The sequence below is a fragment of the Moschus berezovskii genome, chromosome 15 (assembly GCF_049115385.1).
Source record: "Moschus berezovskii isolate FMDL1 chromosome 15, NW_MosBer_1.0, whole genome shotgun sequence".
NCBI lineage: Eukaryota > Metazoa > Chordata > Mammalia > Artiodactyla > Moschidae > Moschus > Moschus berezovskii.
The window spans coordinates 46,758,530-46,783,244 of record NC_142474.1 but is presented as its reverse complement, the minus strand read 5'-3'; the positions used below and the strand labels follow the sequence as shown (position 1 = coordinate 46,783,244).

The 24,715-nt window shown below is 53.9% G+C and overlaps 1 protein-coding gene and 1 pseudogene across 1 annotated transcript; both read right to left on the bottom strand.

Annotated features, from left to right (window-relative positions):
- Positions 1-1,049: 1,049 nt before the first annotated feature.
- LOC129555344 (sodium- and chloride-dependent glycine transporter 1-like) lies at positions 1,050-24,145 on the bottom strand. The gene is given in 15 exon segments (XM_055424654.2): positions 1,050-1,244; positions 1,370-1,540; positions 5,461-5,561; positions 5,650-5,749; positions 5,869-6,003; positions 6,093-6,330; positions 6,735-6,838; positions 6,920-7,054; positions 7,265-7,397; positions 13,949-14,091; positions 15,271-15,398; positions 15,751-15,882; positions 16,453-16,609; positions 24,054-24,122; positions 24,125-24,145. Coding segments are annotated over 15 exon segments (1,962 nt in total).
- On the bottom strand, positions 19,010-20,254 carry LOC148775435 (choline/ethanolamine transporter FLVCR2 pseudogene; annotated as a pseudogene).
- Positions 24,146-24,715: the final 570 nt, after the last annotated feature.

Genomic DNA, 24,715 nt, shown 5'->3' with positions numbered 1-24,715 from the left:
AAAATCTATGGACTTTTAATATCCTAGTGGTATGCAAATAGTTGGGGGTGGGAGGCACACCATACTGCTACAGAGGATTAGAGGCGGGTCTTCCGGGGCTGTCACTGCACAGAGGGGCATGGAGGACGGACACACGGACACTGCAGGGCTTGGGGGAAAGAGTTTTGGCTCCAGAGAGTGGTTGGGGCACAAGGGCTGGGGCAATTTGGCCTGTGAACAAGGGTAGCCCAGTTCGGGAAGACTGGGCTTTAGCCTGGCAGTGGTAGGGCAACGGGGTGTCGTGTAGGGTCCACTTCCCTGGTGCTCTGGGCTCAAACCTCCTGCTGAGCGTCATCCCATCCCTACCCGCCAGAAACAAATTCTTTGGGCGGGCTGTTGGGTCATGGGCCTCTGCTGGGCTGGCCCTGACAGTCAGTACTGGAAGGAGGCACAGAGACCTCCAAGTTGCCGAGTAATGTGCAGGCAGGCCTGGAAGACAGGTTGGGCCCAAGGCCAAGAGCGAGGGAGTAGCAACCACAGATAAGACAAAAGGGCCGGGCCGCACTGCCTGACCTGTAACACTGCACAGCGCGCCCCCTCCCCGGCCCCTCATCCTGCGTCCAGGTAGGAAGATCTGAATTAGCCTGGGCAGAGACAGGTCCACCCCAAGGGCGGGAACACTGGTCAGGAGGCCGAAGACTCAGGGACAGGGACAGGTAGGGGACCCACCCAGAACCTCAGCTCAGGGCAAAGTGTGGGGGCATCAGAGGCCATGTGAAGCCCAGCAGGCATCTGAGGACCTGACCTAAGACCCCTCCAAAGTGCTACTGGGCCCCCCAGCAACCCCCACATCACCCACACCCGCCAGCTGCCATCCTGGCATCTAAAGGACCTGTAAACACTAGGGACATGAGCACGAATGACCATGCTAGCAGAGGTGGCCAAGGTGACAGGTGCCACCCCTGGCCAGGGCATGGTTGGGGGCAGGCAGTGACACCTATCCACTGTCTCCCCAGTCTCTGTATTGGGAGCACAGGGTGGGGGTGGGGCACTCCCCCCAGCAGCTGTGCTCACATCTGGGAGTCCTGCAGACGGCTGGAGTCATTATTGTCCACCATGGGAATCTGGGCCTTGTCCGGGTGCAGCGGCTGGAACTCAAGCCCATCTTCAGGGGAAGGTGGAATGGTGGGGGCATAGCGCCCTGTTTGGTACTCCAGGAGGGCAGGACCCCAGTCTTTGCTTGGCTTTGTTGAGTTTTTCAAACGCTGCATGAGAGGTAGGCATGGGGCAGAGACAGGTGAGCAGAGTGCTTCAGAAGGGAGTCCTGGAGCGCCATTCAGCCATCCACCCCCTCCTGATTCACCTGGCTGCCCCTGCCCCCACCCCTCACCTGGAGGAGGGTGTCCCCATCTGTTCTCTGGACATGGAACAGGGCGTAGAATGGAATGCAAAGAACAGAGGACAGAGCCCTAAGGAAGCCAATGGCTTCAGCCCAGCTTGGATACTGGTACTGGTTGTAAGTGACTGGCTGGTACTGGATCACCAGGAAGATGAGAATCAACTGCAAAGAGTGGGGGTTGGGAGTGGGTGTGAGTCCTGCCCAGCCCCACCCAGTCCATAGGCCTCCTACCAGCACTGCTCCCCTCCCTCTCCAGTTTCCCAGACTAGAAAGAGGCATTTCAGGGAGGGCAGGGGTGACATCAACGTTTGGGTAGCGGAAGAAGCTGATGGCACCAGGGGTCCAGGATATGATGGGCAGGTGGGCACTGCAGAAGGGTAAGGGGTTTGGCTTCTGGATAATCCTGAAGCAGGCAAGAAACTGTTCAGTTGCTGTGGCCCTTGGAAGTCAGTGCTACTCAAAGACTTGCAGCAGCCCCCCACTGCCTGCTGAAGTAAGGCCGAATCTGTGGCCTTTAAGGTTTCAATGGCATTTTCCATCTAAGCAGGTCAGGAAGCAACAGTTAGAACTGGACATGGAACAACAGACTGGTTCCAAATAGGAAAAGGAGTACGTCAAGGCTGTATATTGTCACCCTACTTATTTAACTTATATGCAGAGAACATCATGACGAACTCTGGGCTGGAAGAAGCACAAGCTGGAATCAAGATTGCCAGGAGAAATATCAATAACCTCAGATATGCAGATGACACCACCCTTATGGCAGAAAGTGAAGAGGAACTCAAAAGCCTCTTGATGAAAGTGAAAGAGGAGAGTGAAAAGGTTGGCTTGAAGCTCAACATTCAGAAAACGAAGATCATGGCATCTGGTCCCATCACTTCATGGGAAATAGATGGAGCAACAGTGGAAACGGTGTCAGACTTTTTTTGGGGGGTTTCAAAATCACTGCAGATGCTGATTGCAGCCGTGAAATTAAAATACGCTTCCTCCTTGGAAGGAAAGTTATGGCCAACCTAGATAGCATATTAAAAAGCAGAGACATTACTTTGCCAACAAAGGTCCGTCTAGTCAAGGCCATGGTTTTTCCCGTGGTCATGTATGGATGTGAGAGTTGGACTGTGAAGAAAGCTGATTGCCAAAGAATGGATGCTTTTGAACTGTGGTGTTGGAGAAGACTCTTTTGAGAGTCCCTTGGACTGCAAGGAGATCCAACAGTCCATTCTAAAGGATATCAGTCCTGGGTGTTCATTGGAAGGACTGATGCTAAAGCTGAAACTCCAAAACTTTGGCCACCTCATGCGAAGAGTTGACTCACTGGAAAAGACTCTGATGCTGGGAGGGTTTGGGGGCAGGAGGAGAAGGGGATGACAGAGGATGAGATGGCTGGATGGCATCACCGACTCGATGGATGTCAGTTTGAGTGAACTCTGGGAGTTGGTGATGGACAAGGAGGCCTAGCGTGCTGTGATTCATGGGGTTGCAAAGAGTTGGACACGACTGAGCGACGAAACTGAACTGAAGAATTTTTTTAACTGTAGTGTTGGAGAAGACACTTGAGAGTCCCTTGGACTGCAAGGAGATCCAACCAGTCCATCCTAAAGGAGATCTGTCCTGGGTGTTCATTGGAAGGACTGATATTGAAGCTGAAACTCCAATACATTGGCCACCTGATGCGAAGAACTGACTCATCTGAAAAGACCCTGATGCTGGGAAAGATTGAGGCAGGAGGAGAAGGGGACGACAGAGGATGAGATAGTTGGATGGCATCACCAACTCAATGGACATGAGTTTGGGTGGACTCCAGGAGTTAGTGATGGACAGGGAGGCCTGGTGTGTTGCAGTTCATGGGGTCACAAAGAGTCAGACACAACTGAGTGACTGAACTGAACTGAAGCATTTTTTGAATGTTTCCTCCAGACCTGGGATCTCCTGGGATTGCATCAGCTATAGGTCTCCAGTGCCCAGCACAGTACCTGGCACAATCTCATGTGCTCATCTGAACTGACTTATGCAGGGAGGTGGGAGCAATGGGGGAAAAGAAAGGGAGAAGTCCTGCCAGTCTATGGCTGCAGAGACAGCAGTGGACAGCCGGGATAGGCTCCGAAGCCTAGAAACCGTTGTCAGGCTGGGAGTGCTCTCAGAAACCACTTTGGAAAGAGAAGAGGGACACCAGAGATAAAGCCTAGGGTTGCAGCAACAAAAATACTACAGGAAGCAGAAAGATAGGCAGGTGGTTCATGGGCCACTTGGAGGGCCTGGGACAATGGGTACTGCTTGCCAGGAGGCCACAGCATACACCTCCCATGCCTTCAGCCACGTCCTGGAGCTCAGGCCCCTCCAGCCTTTTTAGTGTCTAAATTCTAGAAGACCCACATCCAGGGGATGCTGCACTTAGAGGAGCTCAAAACAAGTTTCCTGAATGGAACTAGAGCCTGATCTAACGTGTGGACAAGTTCTTTATTTGAGCTGATAGAAAGATGGAGTTTGTAAAAAAAAAAAAAAAAAAATCTTTTTAGCACTATGAAGAAGTAAAGCCTCCAAAAGAAAACTAACAGTCCAGAAGCATGCAGTCCACAGAGCCTGGCATCCTCACCCGAAGGTGATTCCAGCCTGGGTTTTTGAGAACAGAGAGGATGCTGTGGGCTTTGCCTCAGTTTCCTGGAGACACTGGACCCAGACTGCCTACTGCCTCCTGCCTCTGCCCTGCCTGGGCGGTGCCCTGGGTCTCCCCACAGGGCAGCAGCTTCCTGGGAGTCCTAGAGGATGAGCTCCCCCAGGGCAGGTCCTGGGCCAAAGCCACAACCCCTGAGGGCACAGCACTTGGCTGTGGCGTCTGCCTTCCCCCACCTCCCACAGCTTACAGGACACTTCCTCTCCTCCTATTTCAAAGTTGAGCCACTGGCCAGAACTGGTGCCTGTGCCAAGCTTGGGAAGATACCACACCCCATGTGATGGAGGCCTCAGCCCTCAAGGCCCTTTTTTTTTTCCAGAAACATGACCCAATGTGGAAATCTGGTGCTGACCTCTCTGCGACACAGAACTGGCATGACGGGGGGCACGACTCCAGACACTGCCCTGACCCTCAGGCTGACCCCTCTCTGTCACTCAGAGATGGCCCTGCCTCTTCTCTGTGGAGGGACCATTACACTAGCAAATCCCTCCCCCCAACCCCTGTCCTGACTTCTCACCCTGATCATAAAGGAACAAAATCAGAAGGTTTGTAGTCCACAGACCACTCCTCCTCCTAAACTTGTTTCTAGTGCAGCATGGGCCCAGCACACACACTCCAGATCAGACCACCTGCTTCGCATGAGGGCTCTATTAGAAACTATATAACCTTGGGTCAATTACTTAACAGCTCAGGACCTCAGTTTCCTCATTTGTAAAGTGGGGATAATAATGAAACCGTGGAGAGTTGTATCACGAGACTTAGTATATTGTTCCTGGTCATGGTGGGCTTTCCCTCCACCACTTCCACTCCCTGCTGGGGGGTCTGTCTTCCAGGTGTTGAATACTGGTAGAAACCCAGAACTCTCCCTCCCAAGCCAGCCTATTCCAGGGTGGCTTAGGAGGGTGTCCCGGATCCTGAGCTGATACCTGACTTGCACAGCCTGCTTCTGGAACATGCATTCACACCACATACCCTGAGTACTCCAAGCACCTCGGCTATGAGGGACTAGAGACACGAGCTCAGTGAAGCTGTCAGAGGCCAACACCAAAGTCAGTTATGATTTCCGAGGCTCCTCTGGGGGGATGCCAGGTGGAAATATCAGGGAGGGTGGGCTGACTCTCAGCTGCTGCCAGTCTATTTTCCCCTTCTGAAGCTGGGCACTGTCTTCCGTCAAATACAGGGCCCTGTGCTCCCTTCCTAAACCAAGGCCAGGGCTTGGGTGGTTCTGAGTCTCCACACCTGTCTGACTCTATACAGCTTCGCTCAGACTTCAAGTGACCAGAGCTGTAGGTACGGAGCCCCCAGGGGGAGATCCTGCCTAATGGTTGGGCTCCTGCTCTTCCTTGGCTGGTTCCCAAGAGAAGGACGCTTGCCACAGGGGAAGCAGGGGAGGGACCAGCAAGGAACTTACAAAGATGATAGTTGGTGAGATGAAGCGCCAGCAGATCTGGAAGAAGCAGGGCAATGGGAACCCCAGCATCATCTGGATGTCCTCAAAGTAGTTCTGGTGCCCTGGAGAAAGAGAGGTCAGCAGCCCACAGAACAGCGTGAGCAGGCCAGGGGCTGGGACACGCGAGGCCGTGGAAGCTTGGGCACTTACCGTAAATGTACATAATGGATACACACATGATACAGGAGATGATGACCAAGGAGTAGCTGGCCGCATAGTTGTCCATCAGCAGCAGCCAGTAGATGCCTGCCTATGGGTCAGTGGGCAGCTGAGTTGGGGGTGCCTGAGGCTACAGTCCCCTTCTCTCTGCTGTCTTCCCCCCACCCCATACCCTGGCAACTCCGGCCCAGCCTTTCCCTTGGTTCTTACCTGGCTGGTGAGGGGGATGCCCAGAAGGAAGCCAGTCACAGCCACGCCCAAGGTCACACACATCTGTCTCTGCAGGATCCACTGATTCCCTGCCTCATCCACAATGGCTGTAACCAGTGTCTCTAGGAGACAAAACTGCAGGATACGGCCATCAGAGCAGGGGCCTACCCCTGGCCCTGCCTCCTGCGGCCCCAAGCCACAGACTCGAGTCCCGCACCTCGTACCTGAGTGCCCAGCCCCAACAAGATGAGCATGAAGAAGAAGAGCAGGGACCAGATTGGGGCGACGGGCAGCAGTGTGAGGGCCTCTGGGTATGCCACGAAGGCCAGGCCCGGGCCGTGCTCTGCCACGTGGGACATGTCCACACCCAGGTGATTGGCCATGAAGCCCAGGATGGAGAAGATGACAAAGCCAGCATAGACGCTGGTGGCACAGTTAGTGACGCTGATGATGACACTGTCTCTAATAGGGAGGGAAACAAGTGGTCAGGACATGCAGCTTAGTTCCCCCTGACCAATTTGGGCCAGCAGACTTGGAGACAGGGAAAGTTCTAGAAACAAAAATACCACCAATCTCCTCTCTGGTCTGTTCTGGGCCTCTTTAAGTGGGCATGAGGCTCTTGAGTGCTTACAGACCCCTGGGGCATCACTATCGTCACCCCTTCTCTCTTCTGCCTAAGTGTTCTCTGTTCTGCAGTGACTGGAACCAGACCCGGCATTGCCAGGATCTCCAGGCTGTGAGTGGAAGGGATGGTGCTGGCAGGCCAGAAGGCTGCTCTGGATCTGGTGGGTCTGGGGAAAGCAGGATCAGGCTGCAGAGAGCGAAGGAACAGGGGGCAGCCCCACCACTGGCAGAGAGACTCTCACCGGTAACAGTTGTTGTGGAACTTGTTGTAGGAAGCCATGGTGATGAGACCGCCCCATGCACAGCCCAGCGAGTAGAAGATCTGGGAGGCAGCGTCCCCCCACACCTGCAGGAGGAGCTGTGGTCAGAGGCTGGTGCCTCTCTGCCCCTCCCCGTCCCTCCAGGTCACCTTCCACCCACAGCCCACCTTGGCCTCCAGGATCTTGTCCCACCTTGGGGTCAGGTAGTACTTGATGCCCGTAGAGGCTCCTTCCAGGGTCACACCACGGAAGAACAGGATGGTCAGCACCACATAGGGGAATGTGGCCGTAAAGTACACCACCTGGGGGTGAGAGGGGCCCCACTGGACTCCTTTGGGCTCTTCCCACTCCACCCCCCAACCTGCCCCCTCAACCACCACTGGTCCTCTCATCCCTCTTTCCCTCCTACATGCTTTCATCACACCCCCACCCACCCCTCCACACACAAAACCCAGGCAGGGGAGGCAGGATATTTCTGGGTGGGCACAGATCCTGGAGAGAGGGGGACTTACTTTCCCTGAAGACCTGATCCCTTGCATGAGGCAGAGGAAGACGACCACCCAGGAGACAAGGAGGCAGCTGAGGAGGTGCACCTGTACCACCCCGAAATTTCCAATGTCATCCTACAACTTCAGCACTTGGAACCTAGAAGGGGGTACTCTGTCACTGAGGGCCAGCCGCACCATCCAGCAACACAATCCCAAGGCCCAGGGCCCAGCCTAGCAGCTCCCTCCTTTCTCACAGAGTCCCAGCAGCCAGCTTGTCTGAGATAGGAGCCTTGGCGAGGCCCCAGCCCCAGCCTTCCCAGGCCTCTCTGCCTGTTGCCTCTCCCAGGATCCTCGAGGGTGCCTGAAGTCCACACCCCAGGCCTGGGCTAGCTTCCTCAGCCCCTGGGGTGTGGAGGACTCCCTGTCCCTTCTCAGACCCAGCCCAGGCCTTTCCTTTAGGAAGGCCCTCTCCTCCAGACTGGACGCACCCTATCTGGCGTCACCTCCTCCAGGAAGCCTTCTGGGACCTTTTCACCAACACTAGTCCTCCAACTCTGATGAACAGAGGGAGGCAGTGGAGTACTGAGAAAAGACAGAGGCTTCCCGGGTGGCACTGGTGGTAAAGAACCCGCCTGTCAATGCAGGAGACCTAAGAGATGTGTGTTTGATCTCTGGGTTGGGAAGATCCTCTAGAGGAGGAAACAGCAACCCGTTTCACTATTCTTGCCCGGAGAATCCCATGGACAGAGGAGCATTCAGGGCTATAGTCCATGGGGTCACAAAGAGTTGGACATGACTAAAGCGACTTAGCACACACATTGGAGCACACAAGCCTAGACTTGAACCTGAATTCCTCTCCTGAGTATGCATGACTATCTCTGGAGCCCTGTGCCATGCCAGCTGGGTTTCTTCAATCTACTGGATGTTGATGTGCCAAGCCATTGCTAGATGCTGGGCATACTGACCTAAATCAGGTATTGTGGGCATTGTCAGGAGCAGCTTAACCCCATGGGGAGGAACACACTGGAAGTATTCCTGAAGAGGGGAGGCTTGAGCCAAAGTTTGAAGGATGGGGAAAAAGTGAGTGAAGAGAAATGAAAGCACATGCCCGGCTGAGGGCATGGGTCAGGGTCAGGTCATGCCAGCAGGGCAGGGTCAAGAACTGCCTGGGCATGTCAGTAACTCAGGAAGGCTGGAGGAGAAGGGGAGGGGAATAGAGAAGGATGAAGACAGGAAGGAACAAGACCAAGAGAAGTTGTAAAGTCAAGATGGAGAAGTTTGGATTTTATTCTGAGAGCAATGAGAAGCTTCTGGAGGGTTTTTAGAAGAGGTCTCTCAGGGCCTCTCCTTGGCTCAAAACCTTGTAGCAGCTCCCATCTCTGGCCATGGAAAAACCAAAGTCCATACAGTGGCTACAAAGCCCTTCATGATCCACTATCTCCTAACTGCCATCTCTCAAATCTCCTCTCCTCCTGCTGCCTCCCCCCTTACTCACTGCTCCAGTTGCATTGGGTTCCTTGTTCCTGAAACGTGCCAGGCCTACTCCCACCTCAGGGCCTTTACACATGCTCTTCCCTGTCTGGCATACTCTTTCCCCAGACCTCCACGTGTCCACATGGGTGTGAGATCTGTGCAGGGACACATGGCCCCGTGCTTAGAAGGGCCTTGTACTTGGCTTAATGTCCTGCCATTGCCATCTTGAAATTCTGAACACATTTGAACAAGAGGCCCCATCTTTTCATTTGTGCTGGACCCCACAAATTACGCAGCTGGGTTTGTCAACACGGTTGCCTCCCTCCTTGCTTCCTTCAAATCTTTACTTGGGTGTCCTCTTTGCAAAGGGGCGTATTCTGGATACCCAGATTAAAACTGCAATCCCAGCCCCAGCCTGGCATACCTTACCCCATTCTTGGCTGTATTTTCCTCCCGAGTATGTCTCTTTCTATCATACTGTACATTTTACTATTCAGTTTGTTATCTGCCTTCTATGAAGGCAAGGGTTTTTCTCTGTTTTGTTCACTCTCGTATCCAACCAGTGGTTCGCAAACTGCCTGGCACAGAGCCATGCCCAATAAGCATTTGCTGAATGGATGAATGAATTAACATCATGGAAAATGGACTGCGAAGTATAAAGGGGAGTATCTGGAGGGGGACTGGCTTGGCTGTTGGAGTTATCCAGGCTAGAACTGATGAGCAAGAGACAAACATATTGAGCCTCAGTCTCCTCATCTTTAAAATGGGCATCATAACATCAATCTAGGATAATCTGTAGACAAATTTAGAAAAAGACAGGCTCCTTTCTTTCCCCTCTTTCAGTGAAGACTTCTTAGCATAGCTCATAGGCTGGCCTCTAATATTAGCTATTTTTACTTTTTTTTTCTAACTCAAGTTCTCAAACCTCATGAAAACATGTTTAATACCTTGTGACAGGTGGTCACCCTGGTCCCTCATGGGACAATGTTGCCAGGTCCAGGATTTGTTTGTTTGCTCAGACCACCAGACTGTCAGACTTGCAAGCACCTTAGAAGGCCTCTGCCTCAAATCTTCTCCTAGGCTGCCCTTCATATTGTGACCTGCAGAGAGCGCTGACCAACACATCCCTCTTCTGCCAAACTCCTGCCTCTGTGTTGGTTCGCTCAAGGGGCATCAGGGTCAGAAACTTTCCAGGCTCTCCGTGCATGGGGGAACCAAAGATAAAGGGATGAATAAGATCCACCCCCGCTTCCCAGGAGTGGCTCCTGGACCCTTGCAGCTGTGCTTTCAATCTTTTTCCCTTTGGGACATGCAGAAAAAAATAGTTTGGGCCCATGGAGCAAATAGACAAAGTCACTCAGAGCTGAAGGCAGCAAGGCTGGAGATTCTGGGCTGCCCAAGCCCAACTGGACTGGCACACTTTTTAGGGCACATCGTGTTGGGAGGCTCTGCCTTCCAGAATAGCCACCGAGTCTTACTGCTACAGCTGAGAGGTGATTTACTTTAAGCACCAGCATTCAAAGAACCCATTCCTTGCTCAAAAGACTCTCTAAAAACTTTATCTAGTTACATATGTTAAGCTGGTAGTGCTTTGTATTATTTTCTTATTGCAAGAGTTCAGCATACAATACAAGGGTTTAAAGAGTTTGGAAGGCTAATCTTCTCAACTCTAACTTTCTTTTTATGGCACCATATTTAATGTTTGGTTTTGGTTTTGGACCATGTGCTTTTGAGACCAAACAACTAACTGAAAATTTTTTGGAACCACACATATTTACCAGTTGGCTTTCACATAACATCTCTGGACTTATTCTGCATTATTTTTTAATTTCCCCAACCAGATGGTAAACACCTTGAGAACAGGACACTCTCATCTATTTCACTGCATCTCCAGCAGTGGCTATCACTGTGCTTACTGAGCACCCGTCACTGTCTTAGTGATTTCTGCTACATCTTTATAATAACAAGAATGATGTTGTAACCACTGTTCAACCACTTAATGGATGAACAGTTGAGACGTAAAGAGGTTTGGTGACTTCACAAAGCCAAGCTGGTATGTAGCAGAGCCAGAATTTGAGTGAGGTCTGTGCGGCTCTAGAGCTGGTATGAAGACACTGAGACCTCTTGGATCCCCTGCTGGGATCCAAGTCCCATTGGGTGTCAGGTGTCTGCTGGGGAGATGAGGGAATGGTCCTGGGCTTAGGGCCTGCCTGGCAGGCATCAAATCAGCTCTCAGAGGACTATAAGGTAATGCTGTAAAGACGTGGTGAGGGCAGGGAAGGCTGGAGGATAAAGGGTGGGCAAAAGGCAGACGTGGGCTCAGAAATCTGCCCTGGGAACTCTTCTCCCTTTAGAGGAGTCAATCTTTCTCTTGATTTGCTTTGTTCACTTGTACAATGGGAATATTTTATAAAACCGGCACACACTATCTAACAGGGTTGCTGTGGGGCTCAAATGAGATTGTGCAGCTTTCCAAAGGGTCGCTGGAGACTGTGGACCCAGAATGCGTACAGAGTATCATCAGCCTAATTCACATTAGGCACCGGGCACAGTGGGGCATGCATAACCTGACACATGTATATCCTGACATAGCATTGTGGCCGAGTTCCTTAACACTGGGGAATCAGTCTCTGAATCTGAAAATGGGGGTGATATTACATAATATGCCTAGCACATAGTTCCCTGGTGGCTCAGGGATAAAGAACCCACCTGCCAATGCAGGAGACTTGGGTTTGATCTCTGGGTTGGGAGGATCCCCTGGAGAAGGAAATGGCAACATACCCTAGTATTCTTGCCTGGAGAGTCCCATGGACAGATGAGCCTGGAGAGCTACAGCCCATGGGGTTGCAAAAGAGTTGGACACAACTGAGCAACTAAACAACAATAAGCACATAGTAGGTGCCCAGAAATGGGGGTCCTTGCTCACCTCATCTTGCTGAAGCCAGCTTGAGCAGCCCTCTCTAAGGTCACTTCCCTAGGCTCTTCAGGAGGGGGCAGCAAGGAGCCATCCTGAAGGGAAGGAGTCCTGCCTGGGACTGCGGCTCCTTAGGGAGGCCTGGCTCCAGCCCCCAACAAGGAGTGGAGTTCAGCGGGCTATCCTGTGGACCTCCTGACCTATGGCTAGTTTTCTTTGCCAAGCAGTAGCTCCACCCTGGAAGAGAGCCCCAGGGGTGATAATTTCTGGAGCATCTCCAGGCTTTGTGCTTCTGGAACCTTCCAGAAGGTTCTCCCTAGTCTAGATCAAGTTGCCCAGTCCACACCATGCCCCAAATGTAACAGAATACCTAAGTGGGCGGAGTCTCTTACTCCCCGCTCTGTCCCTGTTTTGAGTACAGTTCTTGGTACCTACTTGGTGCTTAGGAAATGACCCGTCCAATGACTGAATGACTGAATCTGCCCAGAGGTAATTTTGCCCAAACCTCACTTGGAGACAACGGCTCTATGGTCCCCACCATGAGTCCTGAGGACGGTGACCACATCTTAACCATCTTTGAACATCTATAGTGTGGCACAAGGCCTTCCCAGGTGGCTCAGTGGTAAACAATCTGCCTGCCAATGCAAGGTGCAGGAAACACTGATTCAATCCCTGGGTCAGGGAGATCCCCTGGAGTAGGAAATGGCAACCCATGCCAGTATTCTTGCCTGGAAAATTCCATGGCAGAGGCACCAGGAAGGCTACAGTCCATGGGGTTGCCAAGAGTCAGACACGACTGAGCACATATGCAGCAGCAGCAGCCCAGGAATACTGGGCCCTGAAGCTCTGAGTGCTGGCCTTCAGCTTAGAGGATGTGGACCTGCTAGGACTTCGAGTGTCACTGGGACCTCCACTGCTCAGCCCTGACTCTCCATCACAGCATGGAGAAAGCTCAAACCCTCTGACCGGCAGGGGAAGCCCTGTGCCTTTTGATGTCCTGGCCTCCTCTGTCCCAATACTCTGTCCTACCTGCTCCCAACCCCAGCTCCAGTCTGCCACCTCCTGGCTGCAGCTCATCTGCCCACGTCTCCCAATCCTTCTATACTTCCTTTCTCCCTCCTCTGGGAAGTCTTGGCTTTTTTTATGATTTGTTTTTTGACCCTGTCATGCTTGGCATGTGGGATCTTAGTTCCCTGAGGAGGGATTGAACCTGTGCCCCCTGCAGTGGAGGCACTGGAAGCTCGGAGTCTTAGACACTGGACCTTGAGGGAAGTCCATGGGAAGCGTCCTCGATCACCTGCTCGTGCCCTCACCACATCCCTGCATATACCTGCACTGAGGCCCCTACCCCAAATAACTAACTGCCCTCACCACATCCCTGCATATACCTGCACTGAGGTCCCTACCCCAAATAACTAACTGCCCTCACCACATCCCTGCATATACCTGCACTGAGGTCCCTACCCCAAATAACTAACTACCCATCTCCCTTCTAGACTGTGACCTCCTCGTGGCATGGTCTCAGGGCTGTTCATACCCCGTGGGCACACAGGGCCCAGCAGAGTGGACGTCATAAATGTTTGCGGAATGAATGAATGAGGCCTGCCCACTAGCCCACAAAGCCCTCTTCCCATTAGCTCCCCAACAGGACGTGGGGAATTTCCTCCAGGATGTCCTGCTGGGCCCTCACACCCATCCAGCTGGGACAAGATGTTCCAAACATCCCCAGAAACAGCTTCCCTTCAAGCCAGCCCCGGGGACTCCGTTCTCTGTCCGGAGAACTCAGAGGTGCCAGGCTGCCCTTCCCAAACACAGCTTGATAATGACAGCTCTGTGCTCAGGAAACTTCCACAGCTCTTCTTTGGTTCTGCAAGGCTAGGTCTACACTTCATTCTTGTAAGCCCTCCAAGAAGTCACGTTCCCTGTAGGCTACCACGTGGCTGGTGAGTTCCCCACACACCTGTTACCCGTCGTCACAACAGTTTCCCTCAGGCTCATCTGCGACTAAGGGCCTCTGCTCGTGCTCTTCTGCTTACCAGGAAGCCACCCCTCTTTGCCTCGACCTTCCTCGTCTGACCTGCCTGACTGCTGGAACCTCAATGCTGCTGTGTAAGGATGCTCACAAACTCACAAAGCCTGTGTGTCAGCCTCTCCTGAAGTGGGCTGCGAGCGTCTTACATTTCTTCCCACAGCCCTGCCCTGCTCCATTCCTGGGGGGCTCCCTCCCTAGACTGCAGACCACTGCCCTTCAGCAAAGAGGGAAGGCTGAAGATAGGCTCCCAGGGTAACCCCTAGAAGCCCAGTTCCCATGGGGGCCTCACCTCCAGTACTCCTCACTGGGGCTTGTCCTCTGGAGGGTCTGGCTGAGTGCCTGAGAGATGCTGCCAGGCAGGGCAGGAGGCTGCAAGTTCTTGGTGGTGATGGTGTTATTCAGCAGGCTCACACAGTCGGGCGTGTTCCAAGGTATCGGGGTCCAGCCCCGATATGACCCAGGGTATCCTCGGGATGAATGGCGTCGGCGTTAGAGAGAGAGAGAAAGAGACAGGGGCTGATGATTCCTTGGTTTACGCTGGAAACCAATAAAACCCCAGCACGGGGCTTGCTCTGTTTACGTAGGCCGCAGGCGCCCTCTCGAATCACTTGAGGTACCCCACCAGGGCACCCCCTCGAGTGGGTCTTAGAAGCCCAGGCAGATAAGTAAACTCAGAGGGCCCAGCGCTCCAAGGATCTCAACCAGAAAAAGGAGAATAGAGAAAAGGACGGAAAAAGAGAAAGAACGACACGGGGAGACCAAGCTTCAGTGAGCAAGGCCCAAAACTTTATTTTCCAGTGCTGCTTTTATACCCTAAGTTATGCGCATAAGAAACAAAGAAAGGGAGGTATAGATTCACACCAAAATCATGTGGGGTCAGCAGTCTTGACCCTTATCAGGATCAGGGCTCATTTTTGTATATCTCGTGATAAAAGTTTTTAGGTGGTTTACATCATCTTCTGGCCAGGGGGCCTGCTAACAGTTTATGGCCCTCTCTCCTAACAATAGGTTAGTTAGCAAGTAAAAGACTTTTCTTTTAAGGTGACTTTCTTAAAGTTAGGTGCTAGACACATAACAAAGTTACATTCCTATAAGGCACCGGTGTAGTGAGTTGCAAGAAAGGAACTTATTAACTTAAGATCTGATGTGGTTGAGTCAAAGGATTAATATATTTCCAAGGAAACAATAGAGGAGACTGCAGCAAGCATTGATTCAACAATGAAATCTTTTCTAGTACTATTCTAGTGATTTTAACTTCTTCAACAGATTCCTGTATTTTAGGAGCCCGAACAAACTTGTCATGCAAGTTAGAAAGCTATCAGAGGGGCTTGGATTGGAACACTCCTATTAAGCCGAGGAGAACTTTTAAACTACAGCTCTGAATTAATGTTTTCAGAGAAAGGTGGTTGGGGGGAAACCCCCGTAAGTATTAGAGGACTTGGTAAGAGGTGTAAGATAGTAAATCAGTCAGATTCCGGTTTTCTTTGGGGTAGATGCTCAGGTAAGTCCAGGGGGCTCCTCGAGTTCTGATTAGCCTTTGCCTGTCAGGCCTCTTCCCCAGTTGACCTTTGCCACGGGTAGGATTTCCCTCGCTGGCTCCCGGCACCAAGGGTTATTGCAGTAGGTCCAGGGCAGCACGGACATCATGGACGAGAAGTAGTAGTAGAAGGCGATGCAGACAACCACGTTGTAGTAGATACCGATGTACATGGAAACCACCATCATACCATAGCCCACACCTGGGGGAGGGGAGGGGGAGGAGCAGCCTCACACACCTAGCTGAAGGACGCGAAGCTAACTTTGAAGGGCCTAAGGGGCAGGCTTTCGTGGAGGGCCACAGAAGGGGCAGGTCAAAGCCTTGGCAGGAGCGAACTGGGGGCGAAGGGCTTTTGTGTATGCATGTGGTAGGAGGAGAGGGTGGAGGCCAAGTAAACAATGGATCCCAGCATGTGTCCCTGGTCTTGCCCATTGATGTGGACCTTGGGTCAACACCTGGGTTCCATAGAGATTGACAGTCTTTATACAGATAGGTGAGTCAGCACAGCCCCCAGAGGCCCGTGTGTGTATGTGTGTACCCCATCCAGACCTCACCTTTGAACATGGGGCTGATCCTCCAGACCCCCAGGCAGCCCTGACTTGCAAACTGGCCGAAGGAGAGTTCCATGAAGAGGAGGGGGATCCCGCAGAAGATGAGCATGATGAAGTAGGCGATCAGGAAGGCTCCTGGTGGGCAGGGAGAGTACTGGCTCAGGACCAGCTTTGGGGGATCCCACCCTCTTCCTGCTCAGAACCCGACAGCAGTACCTTTGCAATTGGCTGGGCTTCCAGGAGGGTGTGCCATGCCCTGGACTAGAGCCTCAGTCTGAGGCATGCTGCTCATGGCCTGTTTTTTTAACTTAACAGGGGTTCCCAGGAAATCTGCTCTGAGCTGAACCCACATCCTAGAGCTGCCATGTTTGGTTGGGAATTGATGACTTAACCAAGCAATTTCACATACATTAGCTGATGGGGTCCTCAAATATCCACCGAATCATTTTGGGGGCGGCTGTTGAAATGCAGGGGGTATAAAACTGAGACTTGGGAGGCTGGGTTGCTTTCCTCTCTACCTTTTCTCCCCTTGAGGGATCAGGCTGCCAAGGTCAGGGGGTAAAGGGTACCTAAGCCCGGGGTGGGGGCAAAGGAGATTAGGGCCAGAGGCCAGCCTGTCTGGAGTGGGGTCTGTGCCGGGTGGCTGGGCCCTGGTGGCTGAGCTCTATCCACATGAGTTGTCCCTGCCCTGTGCCCACTGGGTACCTCCCCCGTTGCGATGGCAGAGGTATGGGAAGCGCCAGACATTGCCCAGGCCCACGGCATAGCCCACGCTCATCAGTACAAACTCGATCTGGTTGCCCCAGTTGCCCCGTTCGAGGCTGCGGTCCTTCAGGGTGGCCTCGCTGGGCATAGCACCAATCTGTGCAGACAGGAGAAAAGCCACCATCAGCAAGGCATTGGCATGAGGTGCCTGACCCTTCAGGCCTCCCCCACTGGGGACACCATGGACCCTCCAGGCCCCCACCCTAACCCTGGACTTCCCCTCTGCTGGCAGAAGCTGCAGGCAGGCCTGGCAGAGGACAACAGAGGGAAAAGTGGCTGCCAGAGGGTGTGAAGCGGGGCCTCCCTCACCAGCCTCACAGGGTGCTGGGGGCACCAGCCCACCTGAGGAGCTGCTGTCAGCATCTGAGAGGTAGGACACTGAGAGGGAGCTGGAGTCGAGAACCCCCCAGCCCCAGCCCCTCCAAAGTCTCCCCTCTCCCCTCTGGGTGAGGACCTGGGAGCAGCTGAGCCTCATACCAAGCAGCCAAGCTGGGCTGGGCACAAAGGGGCCTGTGTCCAGACAGCCCCCCAACCCACCACCACCATATCGCCAGGCTGAGCACGATGTCCATGGCAGGTGGCTGTGGGGGAGGGGACGCTGGACCCCTCTCCCAGCTGAAGGCTTTTTGTAGGGGACACCTGGTGGTCAGGGCTGTAGGGTACAAGAAGGGGAAACCAACTGAGCTAGGCCAGACCTGAGGAAGGCATTCTGGGACTCAGGATGGGAGGGCCAGGGAGCCATCTCTGATTGCCCATGACTGGGGAGGGGAGCCCTGGGGAAGCTGACCTGGGCTGGGGGGTGGGGGGAGTTTCTGGCCATGAGTTGGAGAAGGAGACCAGAGCTGCAGGCACCATGCCAGACTTGGAGGACAGACTCTGGGGAGTTCTAGTTCCAACTCCCTCAGGGGAACTAGAGTGAGTGACTCCGCAAAAGGGTCTCTGAGCTGAGAGGGCAGGGCCACAGAGGAGGGGGCTGATCAGGAAGGGCTGAGGAGGGGTCACCCCAAAGGAAGGGTGCGGGCTTGCTGGGGAGCTGCAGGGCTGGACTGGGTGGCCCGAGGCCTCACTGAGGACCCCAACCCCACAGCTGGGACTAACCCAGTAAGCCCCTTTATACGGGTGAGCAGACCCATCCCCCACGTCACATCCCTTCCACCCCTCCCACTGAGTCAGCCTCCCTGAACCAGAGTCTGAGGGGTCAGAGGAGTCTCAGAGGCAAGGGAGGACCCTGAGAGTCACCAACAGAGAAGCCCAGAGAGTCCCTGAGTGACAGAGACAGTCTCCCAGAGGTGGGCTGTTCTCCTGAGAGAAATGGCCAGGTGTCCCTGAGGACACCCAGGATCAGAGACATAGCTGCACGACCTACCTGAGGGACAGCACGGTAGTGACACTGACCCTCAGTTTGAAAGAGACAGATTCAAGGCACGCAGGCAAATAAACAAATGGGCCTGGTGCTTTGACATGCTGCTAGACTCTGACACTGACCGACAGGTGCAGAGTCGGGGAATGGTCTCATCGGGCCTGCGCCTTCCAGGAAGGCCTATTTGGGAAGGCAGGCCCAGAGGCCCCAGCACCTGATGGTGGCCCTCCTAGCCACGTACCCTTTGTTCTCAGAGGGCACATCTGGGCAGCCACTTCGGGCTTGCACAGCACGTGGGCACTACTGCACAGACACCCTTGTCCTGCACAAAGGTGTCACCTCCCACCCAGCACTGCCCAGAGGAGACCCTAAGACTCACATGGTCCTGGGAGGTTTGGGGCCCAATACCAGGAATCCTTCACAGAGCACCCAGAGCCGACCAGCAGAGCCTGTGTGCATTCATTTAGAGGTTTACAAGCAACTACTATGTGCCAGGCCCTACCTCAGGCTCAGGAAATTCAGAAGGGAACAAAATACACCCTGATCCACTCAGAGCTAGAAGTCCAGGGGGAAGTAAGCCATTAATGAGATAAACACATAATTTTTACAAGCAACTTCAACGTGACCACAAAGGGGAATTTCTCAAGTCACGAGAGCATGAAAGGATCACTAGGGTTGGGGTAGGAGCAGGGTGAAGTCACAGAAGGCTGCCCTGGTGTGACAGGTCCCTACAGAATCCCAGCTAAGCCTGTCACCACCTCCTAGGGCCTTTTTTGGGGATAGGCCTAGCAATAGCATGGGGTCCAGGGGGCATTTTTTCAGAGGGCATGAGGCCTGCCTGGCGTAGTTTATCCATTCCCAAACAAAGCCCAGCCAAATAGGCTTCCTATATATTGATCCTACAATAACAGTTTGATTCTGTCTGAGGCTTTTTTTTTTCCCCATTTCTCAAGGAAATCCTTTACTTAAAATGCCCCAAAATTCAGCTTCCAGAACATTAATCAAAATATCACTCATAACAATAATCAGAAACAACTTTAATGCTCCTACACAGGAGAACCTGTCCATGTTTATCCATGTGCAGTCATTAGACACAGTGCAGTCATGAATGTATGTTGTAAGAGCCTAAGGACATTCTCAGAAGTTTCTCTGTTTGCCTTCAGTGAGCAGTGTTCCAAGGGTCAGGAAGACACACAGGAAGATGTTCCCAGGCATGGTTCCATAGTTGTCCATGATCTGGCCCTGGAAGATGACGAAGATGATCCCGAATACCTGAGCAGACACATTGAGGAGGCCAGACGACATGCCTTCTGATTACCTGGTATGTCAGCTCCATGGCAAATTCAAATCCCGATGGGAGGTAGCTGGTCATAAAGAATCCAATGATAGTAGCAGTGATGGATATTATCCAGAGGTGTCCCAGGTTCAAGGTCAATGTGAATCCCACCATGCCCACCAGAGTCATGATATAGAACAACCAGAGTGGTCTCATTCTAAGTTTTGGTCCTATCCAGCCAGATGCCTGAGATCACAGCCCCAAACATTCCTGTAGTGATGATGGTCAGGCCGATTCTTCCAGTATTTACTTCCTCCCCCGGGTAGTGGAAGATCACCATGCGAGTCAGCAGCGTGGACAAGGCATAAAACGCACCAGCATTCAGATCACAGGTGACGACAAGCAGGAGGAAGTTGAGGATTTTGAAGAGTCGGACAATAGAACTTGAGTACAATGCATCAGGGGATGCCAAGGCATAGCTCAGGGACTGGGCCCTGCTGGGGAGATGTTTAGGCTTCTCCTTGAACACTGATTGCCGAGGATAGCTGTGGAGCAGGCGACTGACACCTCATCATCTCCGAACCAGATGGAAGCAATGCAGGAGGGCATACCCAGGATGAAGACCTGGGCCACGGAGCAGACGACCTGGCCCAGCACGGTGACTGGGAAGAGATGTGGCTTCAGGCTGCTCAGCTTCACCCAGGCCCCCAGGCAGCTGAGAACAGAGCCAGCAAGGGCGATGGTCCGCAGGCCGAACTTCTCTAAGAGCCAGGCCACCGGCAGGAGCAGAGGGATGTAGATCAGCATGTAGCACACGGACAGCCAGTCGATGGCAAAGGCACTGACCCCGTGGAAGTTCATGAAGATGTATTGATGGTGGCATACTGGATCCACTGGAAGGCGTTGCACATGGAATAGCAGCTGAACACCAGGACCACTGCCCACCGGCGCTGGCTCACCTTGATCACAACCTCTCTGCCTAAGTTCCTGAACTGAGCTGAGGCTCTGGCCTCTGTCCTGAGTGAGGGCGTCTGTGTAGGGGTTCTATCATGCCCCCGTTGCTTGGGATCTTCACTCTCCATGACCACAGCCTCGACTGGAGCCCTGAGCAGGTGCTCCGGTCTCCCGCAGCCTTAAACGAGAGTGGTCTCAGCTGGTCCTCTGAAGCCTTCAGGGCACGTGCCCCAGATGAGGCCTATTTACTTAGGGGCACAATGGAGGACTGCAGCCACTGCAGAGTACATGGGTGGGGTCACGAAGCAGCAGTTATAGCCGTAAGAGAGACAACCGAGGATCCAGAGTGGCCTCACAGGTGGAGCAAGGGCAAGGCCTCTTGCAGAGACCAAAGTCCTAAGGTTTGATGTTCAAGGCCTGACCAAGTGCAATGGGACCAGACTTGGGCCTCTGAGGTGTCTGCTCCTCCCTTGGTGTGGAGGGGCCCAGGAGGGTGGCCAGCAGCAAATCACAGGCTGGCTGAGCCCTCAGGAGTCAGTGGTGGCACTGAAGAGCAGCACACTACTGAGCCTTGCGCTCAACAGTTCAGCCCTGCTGGCTGTGCCTCTTGGAGGCCCGAGCCTGGGGGAATGGAGCCTGGAACTGGAATTGGGGATGGGACTGTGGCAGGAAGTAACAGACAAAATGAGGGGTCCGCTATGCAGAAGGAGGTGCAATGACACCATGCAGGTGGTGGGAGGAGCTCCCAGCAGAAGCAGCACCAGGCGCTGCTCCCTGGCCCTGTAACCCAGCCCTTCAGCGCCCCATTCAGGAGCTGTGGAGGGAATGCTGCCATGGGGGCCTGGTCCACAGCAAGGCCTCTGACTTTTCATTCCAGTGCAAGCTATGTGCAGGCAGTCTGACTGGTGAGGGTGTGGCGCTCAGCAAAGGACAAAGGAAGCCCACCTTCCTCCAGGAACACTGGAGGGAAGGGTCCTTCTGTGGGGGTTTCTTGGGGCTCCAGTTCCCTTCCAGCCCTCCTCTGGGGACTCCGCTCCATTTCCTTCCTGAACAGCAATGCCCAAGGCTGGCGAGACTTTTCTAATGCTGCACAAGTATTTTTCTCCTTGCATAATTTTTCTCATTCTAAGAAAATTCTTTTTGACCTGTCACTGATAGTAACAGTCCCTGCTGAGGTTGTTGGCTCTGAGGTGCCCACGAAAGAATCTCTTAGTGCTCATGTGTTTGACCCAGACTGTTGGCCCGTCTGCCTAACCCAGCTCAGCCCCGCCGACTGGACGGGCTCCAGGCTCCTGCTGCCCATCACCCATCTCCCACTGTCTGCTGCCCCTCGCTGCCCTCCAACCTTCCTCCCTTGCTCACACCTGGGTGGTGAGTTAAACCAGAGTGGCCTGTTGCCCTTCTGGGTTGGTCCCTCCTCCTCAGGCTCCCTGGATAGCCCCTACTCTCACCTCTGACTCGTCCTCGTGGGCCTCATGGGTGATGTCCAGGATGGGGATTGCCTCGCCCTGTGCCCCAGCTTCCCCAGGCTCAGCAGGATGCAGGCTACAGGGCGTGCCTCCCACGGCTGTATGGGTGGGCTGGCTGATCATCCTCCATGACATCTGCCATGCAAAGACATACACACATAAGACCCTCAGCGCCCCTGTCCTTAGAAGCAGCAGTGTCCATGCCTGCACAAGGACCTGGGACCTGTCTTGGGTTCACAACCTCCCAGCCTGTCCCTGCCCAGGAGGCTGAGCCACACTGAGCAGTTGCTTATATAAGTCCTCTCCCTAGCCCTCTGCCCTCTGTTTATTCACTGTTCTGGGTGAGCTCCTGGAATTCAGGCAGTTCAGCTCCGAAGGCAGAAACCAGAGCTCCCCCCAACACCGTGGGCTTGGCAGGGCTGGGATCTCGCACTGGGGTTTTTATCCTAGCATTCTAGAACCAGGACCCCCAGGAGTCTGAACCTCTTCCATTCTCAGCATTGAGAGACCTTAGCTATAAAATCAGGGGACAGACAGACAACCTCAATTGATCTCCTAAGATTCTGTAGCTCTGCCTTGCCTGGAATTTGCTGTTTCTGACTCTCTCCTGTATTTTCCATTAGTTCCCACTGGCTTTCTAAACAAGAAAAAAAAAAAAAAGGTGTTATTGCTTTTTTTCCATTTATGAGCTTATGATTAAAAAAAAATTGGAAACTACAGCAAAGTGTAAAGATGAAACAATGCTGCAGAGCCCGCTCCCAGAGGCCATCCTCCCACCCCGCACCGCAGAGGCGCCCCTCCCTTCTTCCTGTCCAAACTCAGAGGCAGCCCAGGTTTCTACTCTAGGCAATAGCTGTGCTCAGGCTGCCAACTCCCGCTCTCCAAGAGCAGTGTCCACTGGATATTTCTGTGAATTGAGAGCTCTCTTCTTCTGTTCTCGGTGGACACTGAGGACTCCTGGAGCAGGCCAGGTGGGGCAGGCCCTGCTGGGAGCAGGCAGGCTTCAGGGTTTGCTCAAAGGATGAAGTCCTATCCAAGACAAACTTTGCAGAGGAGAACGGGCAAGACCCTACATCCCAGACTGACCATGAGCCAAATCCAGATCCCTGGCAGCCTTCTCTGAGCTCCAGTCGGGGAATTCAGACAGAACAGCCATGACAGTACACCGTGGCTGCCTTGGGAAACCCCGTGACCTCACACCCCTTGGATCTTGGTTCCCCAACTTGTCTTCCTGAGGTAGCACCTTCCCTGCAATGACAAAGCCTTCCATCCTTCAACTGGCTCCCTGATCCAGACACGTGAAAGAGTCAAGGGCCGGGCTGGAGGAGCGGAACCATAGGAAAATCTACCCCAGACTGGAGCAGTATGCAGGGGCTATTAGTGTCTCCTGCCTCAAGGAAAACCTCACGGCACCTCTCAGGAAATCAGGCCCTCACATGGGAGGTGAGAGACAAGGACATGCCCAGTGCTGTTTCATCCCAGAGCCCTGACTGGCAGACGGCTCTGCCAGTATTGACCCACCAAAATTGTGGACGGCAGACAGGAGATGCAGCCCAGGCACACCAGGCTCCACTCCAGACCCTGGGAGTAGTGACGGGACCACTGGGTGGGCTCTGTCTCTGCCCTGGAGCCCAGCAGTCCTGCTCCGCACTGTGGCAGCCGTGAGCAGCCTCTGCCCCAGATGGCTGGCAGTGGGCTAGCATTTTGGAAGTGGCTTTGGTTGCGGACCCTGGCAGAACTGAGGGTGGGGGGCAGGCCTGCATAATGGTACTCCCAAACCCAACCCAGATCTCCCCAGAGGACATGCCTTCTCTTGCCTTCTAGAGGTCAAGTCAGGATGCGCTGCAGAGAAAGAAGGTGACTGTCCCAGTCCCCTCTCCCCCACTGCCATCAGCCACATTGTTCCTGCCATCCATCCCCACCCATCCCCGGCTTCCAGGGATGAGGGCACACCAGTGGTGCCCACCCCACCCGGACCCTAGTCCTGGACACTGGCGAACATTCCGCAGGGTCTGTCACCTCCCAGCTGAGATGCTAGCCCGCCCCCTTTCCCCATCCTCACCACGCAGCCCCTGTACCAAATCCCCCATCCCCTCACCCACTCTCCCCATAGAAGTAACTGCCATGGCACAGACAATGGGGCCAAATTGATTAGTACAATTCCTGGGCACCTCAGGCCCATCTCCCTGAGAGCTAGGCAATGCAGCTTTGATACACAGAGCAGATTCTCAGCAGTCCTTGGGCTGGGGGAACCCTCACACCCCCATTCTCCTCTCCCGAGCTCCGGCCACACAGCTAACTCTTCTTGCTCCTTTGCACAGTTGCAACTTTCTGTGTCACTTTTGCTGGTGTTTGTCTCTCTGGCTGGCTGTGCCTGCCCCTCCCTGGAACAGACCACTCAGCCCCTCTTCCCACCCCCAGTCCTGCCTCCCAGTCTGCCTGGCACCAGAGAGGGGGCACAACCTCCTGGAAAATGACTGACCTGTTCTGGGGAGGAGGGGTCCACAGGTCCCTGAGCCACCGCCATCCCGGGGTGAACACTTGGAGTGGAGTGCGTGCGTCTCCTCCACTCATTCACACCTCTGCCAGCTCCGGGCAACACTGACGCATCCCCTGCCTCTTCCACTGCCTGCCGGGCAACATCAATTACTTTTACCTCATCTCCTCCAGAAGCTCTGCCTACCCCCTCCCCTGGCCCTCCCGCTCTGGCCAGTCCCCATGCAGCCCAGCGTGGATGCTCCACAGCTAGAGTGAGGCGTGGGGCTTGTGTTAAAACACAGACACACTCACAAGCCCAGGGTGAGGCAAAGCGGGCACAGGAGAGAGAGAGGGAGGGTGGCTAATCCCCATTCTAGAGTGGGGTCTGGGGCCCGGGGCCCAGACGCTTCTGAGCATACAGGCCTGGCACTTGGTAGGCTCCTGGTAACGAGGTTGGGTACCACTGGGCAGTAGAAATGGTGAAGGGGCAGGGAGACGGGGATGTAGCCACAGGGCACTACCAGAGCATCTCAGACTTCGCAGAGTGCTGTGGGCTGAGGGGTGATGGGCACTGCAGCAATCCCTCCAGGACTTGGGGATCTCCAGCCAGCCAAGATGGTAGAGTGTGTCCTCATAGAAGAATGTGACTGGTGAACTGCGCTGTCA